This window comes from Lactuca saligna, chromosome 3 (genome assembly GCF_052625555.1).
Source record: "Lactuca saligna cultivar CGN05327 chromosome 3, ASM5262555v1, whole genome shotgun sequence".
NCBI classification, from domain to species: Eukaryota; Viridiplantae; Streptophyta; class Magnoliopsida; order Asterales; family Asteraceae; genus Lactuca; species Lactuca saligna.
This window is the reverse complement of record NC_136419.1, coordinates 51,502,600-51,511,438: the sequence shown is the minus strand read 5'-3', so window position 1 is coordinate 51,511,438 and position 8,839 is coordinate 51,502,600. Positions and strand designations below refer to the sequence as shown.

The 8,839-nt window shown below is 33.0% G+C and overlaps 1 protein-coding gene and 1 non-coding gene across 2 annotated transcripts; both read left to right on the top strand.

Moving 5' to 3' along the window:
• The first annotated feature begins 210 nt into the window (after positions 1–210).
• Positions 211–318, top strand: LOC145037959 (small nucleolar RNA R71). Its single transcript, XR_013679067.1, has one exon. It is a non-coding gene; the product is annotated as a small nucleolar RNA R71 (small nucleolar RNA).
• A 4,023-nt stretch (positions 319–4,341) lies between these two features.
• Positions 4,342–7,381, top strand: LOC145036527 (multicopper oxidase LPR1-like). Its single transcript, XM_078984987.1, has 3 exons — positions 4,342–4,705; positions 5,646–7,103; positions 7,213–7,381. The coding sequence occupies exons 1-3, from the start codon at positions 4,508–4,510 to the stop codon at positions 7,264–7,266; spliced, it is 1,710 nt and encodes a 569-aa protein (XP_078841113.1). The 5' UTR covers positions 4,342–4,507; the 3' UTR covers positions 7,267–7,381.
• Positions 7,382–8,839: the final 1,458 nt, after the last annotated feature.

The following is an 8,839-nucleotide window of genomic DNA, read 5'->3' as shown; positions in this document are numbered from 1 at the left end:
AGCAGCCATCTCTTCAGTTTGTGCACCCCAACTCCATTCATGCCTTCATTCCTTGGACTGTGGTATTCACGAAAATGTTTTGCAAATTCTTTAACTAATTCCTTGACTTCGCCCGGATTTTTCTTTGTAAGTGGTCCTTGAGAATCAAGGAGTTGTCTTGTCATCACATTGACCCCGTCATAGAATATGGACACTTCTTGTTGAATGTTAAGGTCGTGTTGAGGACAATTCCTTAACAACCCTTTGTAATGCTCCCAAGCTTTGTAAAGTGACTCCCCCCGAGTTTTGCTCAAAATTGGCTATTGCCTTCTTGAGTTTAGCAATCTTGGATGGTGGACAAAATTGGTCTAGAAACTGCTCACACGTTTGAGCCCAAGTAGTTATTGTACCAGGTGGAAGTGCTTTTAACCAATCCTTTGCAGCTCCTTTGAAGGTAACGGGAACCATCCTTAGCAAGACGGTGTCTCTGTTAACATTTGGGACATTGAAGTAATCACCAGTGTCGTTCACTTCATCTAAGTGCTTGAACGCATCCTCATGATCTTTTCCATAGAATGGGATATCCTTTAGTGCGGAAAGGATATGTCCCTTTAGCTCGAATATGGCAGTGACAGGTATGGTAGGTTGTACTAAGCCTGGACCAACGTCATATCAAATTCTTTTTCTGTAAGCTCCCATGGACATTTCTTCAATATTCGCCATCTCGTTCCATGGCTCGTTCTCAGGTTCACTTGTATGTAATTGAAATTCAGGCTCGGTATCGTATTCGGACTCGGTTTGGATGGGTATTTGATTAAAGTGTTCAAGCTTGATCTTGTTCTTTGGAGATGAACTTGACTCCCCCGTTTTCTTCCCCGACTTCTTTAAGAACACTGACTTGAATTCTTGTAAAGGTGTCTTCTTTGGTGTTTGATCTTCTTTCATGCTCTTATCCTTCTTTTTGTGAACTGCAGACTCGGGATCTTCAAGTGGTGGCACCAAATGTGTGTTAGAGCCTCTGGTCATGAACTCCTGCAAAAACAAAAAAATAATAAAAAAAACGTAAAACTGAACTAAACTAAAAAAATATAAAAAAAATGGCAATCACAGTTTTCACTTCCTGGAATGGTACTCCGCGTCGTGACTTCTGTAACAAAAAAATAATAAACTATGCTTATAAAAATAACTTTTTGTGGGTTTTACCCCACAAAAAGGATCGATTAATCTAAACCAACTAAATAAACAATAAACTAAGCCGATTCCCCGACAACGTCGCCAAAAACTTGATGTGCACAATAGTACCCACTAATTTTATAATTTATAACCTAACTAACTTAACTAACTAAAATGCACCTAGGCAGTGTACCTAGTCGAATTATAGAATAGTTGGGTAAGTCGGGTGTCGATCACAAGGAACGGTGTTTACTTGATAGTTCGTATACGAAATGGACCTTACCTCCGATATGATCCTACCTGGTTGTGCCTTACTTGATAGATCGGGAAGTAGAATTTGAAATAATGATGAATCTATACTAATAATTAATCGCAATAAATATTAGACAAAAATTTAGTAATAATAATACTAGGTTGCGTCAATGGAAAAAACAATTGCGAGAAGCAAAGTGCTGTCCGAATTTCGAATCGCCACTTTACCAGGTGAGTACATAGCTCATTTCATGAACATAATTTTAATACAAGTATTAATAAACGTATTAAATATATGTTGAAAGTTTGTATGTGAGTTATATGCTTATTATCTAGAAATACGTGTTATATGTATATTTGATGATATACACTATCCGACACAGACATGGTTCTATATGTGTTAATATGTATTCACATGATAATAATAATATAAATATTATAAATGAGAAGATAAACGTATGTTAATACTTAATAGTCTGTATAAAATATTACACTAAATTAGGATAATGTTGTCGAAACAAAGTTGGTATTGAAAGTTGATTATAAGCATTGTAGGCTTGTCAGTGATGAAATAAGACTTAAAAGAGATGCTTAGTTCAATTAAGTTTGGATATTGGGTAGCATCTTATTAAGGGTATTTGTGTGATCAGAATAGAGAGTAGAAACTCAGTTCGAGGAGATTGATGATCAATGGAGTATGTCCTAGGTATAAAGGTACTTTCTATGTACCAAGTCTTTTTCAAAGCTTTGTATCTCAGGTGCTGCTTGTGCTAGGGTAATATTATGTTTTGGGGTATGAGTCCTACACATAGCAGGGTACTATAATGTGCCCGGAGTACTATCATGTACAAAGTCCTTTTTGACACTATTATGTTTCGGAGTATGGGAGCATACGGGAGTACTTTATTAGTATTTCCCCATACATTTCTTTTGATGAGCTTTGTGTGTCAGTGTTTCCTTTCACGAAGTAATTGAAGGAACTTCGTACACTGCCTAATAGAATGTATTAGTAATAAACCACTACTAGGTATGTCTGATGTTATATTATCGGATAGGGTGAGTCTGGGGGAAAAATACCTCACGGTGTTAGACCTCTGCTAGGCACAATTATCTTGATAACCACCCATGACTTAATTGTCTTGTTGTTTTTACGAACGGAGTTTCGTGGTGAAACTTATTTCATTCCCCTGATTTAATGTATTTATTGATCCTCGTTTGCTGCCAGGGAATTTCCGAAGCAACGTCGTCAGTTTGTTATTCATATTGATCCTTTAGGCTAGATCTTGTAAGATCGTTGTATAAAATCAGTACGTGAGAATCGACGAGATGGGATAAATTGTTTTAGAGATATGTTATATCCGTGTTAAGGATAATAGCTGGTTTTGCAGGTTGGAGATATACATTATTATCACATTATGGGATTGAAATCTCTATGTATTCAGCAGGTTTCCCAACCTAACCCACTTAGTTTACTGTATCACAGGTGATATTAAAGATACAGTCTGTTGAGGGATTCAAGGAGTTTTAAGCCATTAGTTTAATTACCGTAAGACTTGTAATATTTCGTTACACTTATGTTTTTGTATTGACGATGACATACTAATGTTTTAATATAAATAAAATACATTTCATCAGAAATGTTTTGATAATATCATTATCATATTTTATGGGAAAATATTCCGCAATATTATTCTTCAAAAAGGAAACTTTGATTTTTAAATAAGTATAAACAAATCGGTTTTTTTTTGCCATGAAATTGAGGATGTCACATTATACCCCTAAATATTCCAATATTACATGCTTTAGACATTACGACATTGAGGGCTTCCATAGCTAATACAAAGCGAAAATGTGATAATGGATCACCTTGTTTGACACATTTTTCCATCGAGAATACATTCGTGAGTGAACCATTCACTAGAACAGAAGTCCGAGCAAATTGCAGACGCCCCATGATGCATTGATTCCAGCGATGAGGAAAGCCATGACATCGTATTGAGAATGGTGGGAAAGATAGACTCCCTACACTAAAGTAAAAATAACTTTTTAAAAAGCATTTACAAATAATATCACTATCAATTCTCAATAATTAGAGTTCAAATAATTTTCAAATACTTAAATACATATAAAACTTATTCCATGTAAAACTATATCGTGATTTCGAAATATGTAAAGCGAATTAACTTCTAATGGTATCTAATTAGCAAGACCCTTTTATAAGAAAATCTTTATAACTAATATCACTATTATTAATGAATTCTTTTCATGATGGCATGGTGGAATAAGTAGAAAATTATAAACCATAACTAATTGGATACTTAGATTAACATACATATAACCTTCACATTTCTAATGATACCTCCCCCACTTAACTTCTTTCTACTCCACTTTAATTTCGTTTCCTTCTAAAATTAAATGTTAGAATCTAATTTCGTATTATTTTTTAATAGGCGTGCAATCCATGATTATGATTTGATATTAGTGTTTAATTAAAGACACATCTCCAAATAAACACAAGCTATGTTTTTTAAAGATTTTAATATTAATTGAAATATATATATATATATATATATATATATATATATATATATAGTTTTAAAATTTATAAAACCTTGAACTCGTTATTTTATTTTCAGATAATTTCTAATTAAAATCATATATATATATATATATATATATATATATATATATATATATATATATATATATATATATATATATGATTTTAATTAGAAATTATCTGAAAATAAAATAACGAGTTCAAGGTTTTATAAATTTTAAAACAATTCAAAAAGTTTTAGATTTAAAAAATTAAAATAGAATAAGCTATTTTGTTTGTTTTAGAAACATAAAGACCCTCTTCACACTACATACACCACCCAATAATTATCACATTCACACACAATATATATGAATCTAATTCCATTATTACACTAAACCCCATCCATCTTCCTCTCCTTCTCTCTCTCTCTCTCTCTCTCTCTCTCTCTCTCTCTCTCTCTCTCTCTCTCTCTCTCTCTCTCTCTCTCTCCATCTTTCTTACACAAACTTAGTGTGTATTCATGTTCATGCAGGTTTAGAGAAGGGTAGAATTGGAATAAAAATGATGTATACCCTTCTTCTACTTCATATTTTGGCTTTGTTCGGAGCTGTTTTGGGGGATGTAGGGCTCGTGAGTCCATCTCAATTGGAAATGTTTGTGGATGAAATTCCAGATATGCCCAGAATCAAAGGCTACGATATTCATCATGGTGTTCCTGTTTCCAAGACTCTCAAAATCTCCATGTTTCAAAAGTATTGGGTATCCCTTCAATCTTGCGTTCTTTCTTTAATCTAATTTATCACTTTATTCTTTGTACTATTTTATCGTTGTTTAAAGTTACAACAACTTTCATTTATGATTAATGAATTTTCCTCAACATTGTTTAGCAACTTCTGCTATGATCTATTAATTTTCTCATAATCAAAATAGTGTACTTTCATTTATTTTTTTGTCCTAGAAAACTTATATTTTTAAATATATTACAGATTTATCGGCAGATGAAGCTTGTCGTTACAAATTAAAAGCTGCAACCCTTATTTGATAATAACAATGCATTTTCTAAAATAAAAAATGATTACACATACAATTTTTTTCTTACAATTGACATTTTTTTCACTTGTGGGTCATAATAAGTGGAAGAGTCTTTGTGTTTGAAAATTTATCGTCACTAGTTATTGCAACAATTGATAACAAGAATAAATCCAAAAAATTTTGGTTTGAGCTGTTACAATTTTTATCTTGTCGATGCTCTTTATTTTCCTTTTTTAATATTATTAATTTTGATTTACAAGATTTTTCTGTTTAGTACATATGAATAAATTTTCTGAACATTTTTGACTGCCTATAATTAAGAGAATTATATATATCTGATCAAAGGTTGAATTTACTTTTTTTTTTAAATTAAAAGCATGTTTTAAAAAAAAATAGTATATTTATTTGATTAAAATATGGGAAAATATTTATACTTGGGAATAGTCACTTTGGTGGGTGACATCCAACTCATACATACCTCTGCAAAAACAAGACAAGTTTCATTTTTTTCACAGCCCCACTTTTGTCTTTTCATATTCTTTCAGAAAGCCTTAAATAAGTAAAAGCCATAAAGGTTTCTTGTGATTATTATCTTTTTTTTTTTTTTATAATTAAATAAGTAAAAGCCAACTTATTTCTATATTTTTATAATTTTATATTCTCACAGAAATTTCACAAGGATCTCCCGCTAACCAAAGTGTTCGCATTCGGTGAGACGAAGCGCACAGCAACAGTCCCTGGTCCTACAATCGAAACTGTCCACGGTGTCAGCACTCACGTGACGTGGCATAATCTCCTCCCTTCAAAACACATACTTCCCTGGGACCCCACTATCCCAACGGCTATCCCTCGTACAAAAATCGGCGTTCCGACGGTGGTTCACCTCCACGGCGGAATCGACGAACCAGAAAGCGACGGAAACTCAAACTCATGGTTCACAGCTCGATTTAAAGAACGAGGGCCCACGTGGACTAAAAAGACTTATCACTACCATAACCAACAACAACCAGGAAACTTGTATTATCACGATCACGCCATGGGGTTGACCAGAGTCAACCTTCTTGCAGGGTTGTTCGGAGCATACATCATCCGTCATCACGACGTTGAATCCCCACTCGGTTTACCCTCCGGCGATGAATTTGATCGGCCGTTGGTTGTTTTCGACCGGAGCTTTTTAACCAACGGATCCCTTTACATGGATCCCACCGGAAACAACCCAAGTATACACCCACAATGGCAGCCGGAATACTTCGGAGATGCCATTGTTGTCAACGGAAAAGTATGGCCCTATATGAATGTTCGCCGGAGAAAATACCGGTTTCGTATCATCAACGCTAGTAACGCTAGGTTTTTTAAGTTCTTTTTCAGCAACGGTCTAAGATTCATCCACGTGGGATCTGACTCAGTCTATAGCGAAGAATCAGTATTCACAAAAGAGATACTCTTGGGCCCATCTGAGATAGCTGACGTGGTTGTTGACTTTTCAAAGTCAAAATCAAATTCGGTTATTTTACAAAACGGGGCGGCTTACCCATACCCAGGTGGAGACCCGGTCAACGAAACCAACGGAAAAGTCATGAAATTCGTCATCAATAGTAAACGTGAGTTTGATTCATCGAGGGTTCCTAAAAATCTACTAAAATATCCAATGCCAGATTTATCAACAGTGTCAAAAACACGTTACATTGCTATGTATGAGTACACAAGTGCAATTGATGAGCCAACTCATCTGTATATAAATGCGATGTCGTATGATGATCGAGTAACTGAGAAACCTAAGGTGGGAACCACAGAAATATGGAATGTGATCAATCTAACGGAGGATAATCACCCGTTGCATATCCATCTTGGATTGTTCAAAGTGTTGGATCAGACAAATATAACCGATATAGAAAAGTTTAGAGAATGTATGACAAAATTAAACAATGCTGAAAAATGCCAAATTGAAAAATACGCACGTGGGGAAAAACTAAGTGTGGTACCTTATGAAAAAGGATGGAAGAATGTGTATAAGATGCAACCAGGATACGTCACTAAGATCGTTGTCAAGTTTGCTTATGTGCATACAAATGCTTCGTATCCTTTTGATGCAACTGCAGAGCCTGGCTACGTTTATCATTGCCATGTAAGTTTTTTTGTGTTGATATATTTCTATTTACTTATGAGTAGATACATATTTCTATTTACTTAGTCGATTTTAAAATTGTTTATATATTTTTATTTTTGTGTTGCAGATATTGGATCATGAAGATAATGTAATGATGAGGCCTTTGAAATTGGTCAAGTAATTGAAAATAGTCTTGGACTCGTGCCATTATCATGTTTGGAGTTTAGATAAATGGGGGGTGACATGAGAAACACAATAAGCAATATATGATATATATATATGATGTTCATAATTAATGAGAGTTGCCTTTACCTATTTCCCCCTTAAAATTGAAAGTTCATGAATATGTCAAATTTTTGAACATTTTCAAGGTTATTTTTACGAACTAGCTAAAAATTATCTGATAGTTGAAAACCTAATTGTTAAATAAAAAACTAGCTAATAGTTGAAAAGTTAGGTGATAAAAATTGACGTTTGAAAAAACTAGCTGAAAAATATAAAATAATATAAAAAAGTATTTTTAAAAAATGTGTTTTATAATTAATTAAGAGATATATTTGAAAAAAAAAATTTAATTATAAAAAACTACTCCAAGTAGTTTTTTAAAAACGATATCTTATAAACTAACTGATAAGCTACTTTTTGGTTTCTTAAACATAAAATTTTAAAAAAATTCAAAAAATAAACTAGCTTATCAGCATGCTGTGGTGCGCAAAACACAACACAAACATTGGGTTGGGATATATTTTTTTGTTATTTTTTAGTTTAATTAAGTACAAAATTCTTCTATAACTTAACCATAAAAATTTTGCATTTTCTAAAAATCACCTCTATTGGATATGTTTTTTCGAATTATAAACAAAACAAAAAAAATCTATAGTATGCAACTTTTATATTTTAACGATCTATATGACTTTCTAATGATTTAACAAAAGTTTTTTTTTATTATCTTTTGAAAAAAAAAGACCTTAACCAACCATTGTCTGTCAAAGGATTAGGGTGTCAAATTTCCCGTTCATGCTTTGGGACTAAAGCCTATAATTTGACAGATGTCATTGTTTTTCATCTTCCACAATCCACCCATTGTCGTCATTGACCTTCAATTAACAGAGCAAAATCGGCGGCACCTCTTCAATGATAATACACAAAAAATGAGATTACAAATTTGTAGGGTTAATATAAACATTGATAATTATAATATATTCACAAAATATAGTAGTACATATTCTAATGTTTACATAAGGAACAAAAACATATTCTCAAACACAAAACCTATTAGATACATAATAATCTAATTTGCCTAAATACAGAAGCTTAACTGTATTTCATAATTATTATACATATGAAGTCATAGGCAGAATCTCTCAAGATCAACTTGAATGTGTATGAAAGTGTGACACATAAACACATTCTCAATCGAGAATAGGGATGTAAGATGTTCGTGGGGCTAAATCGGTACTAAATCAGATGGTACCTGTTTGTTTTTTTGTTTGTCAATATGAACACTGAAGAGTGAAGACCGAAATGTAAAGGGAAAATGACTTAGGAGGATAACTACCTCTTACCTGAGTTCACATATTGGCAACTTCTTTTTTGTACATAATAAAGCAACTAACTTGTTTTAATTGTTTAAATTACACCAATATTACCGGCTAATATCTGTTTTAACCAGTAAGTCAAAGGGAAAATGACTTAGGAGGGTAACTACCTCTTATCCGTGTTCACATATTGGCAACTTCTTATTTTTTGTAAAT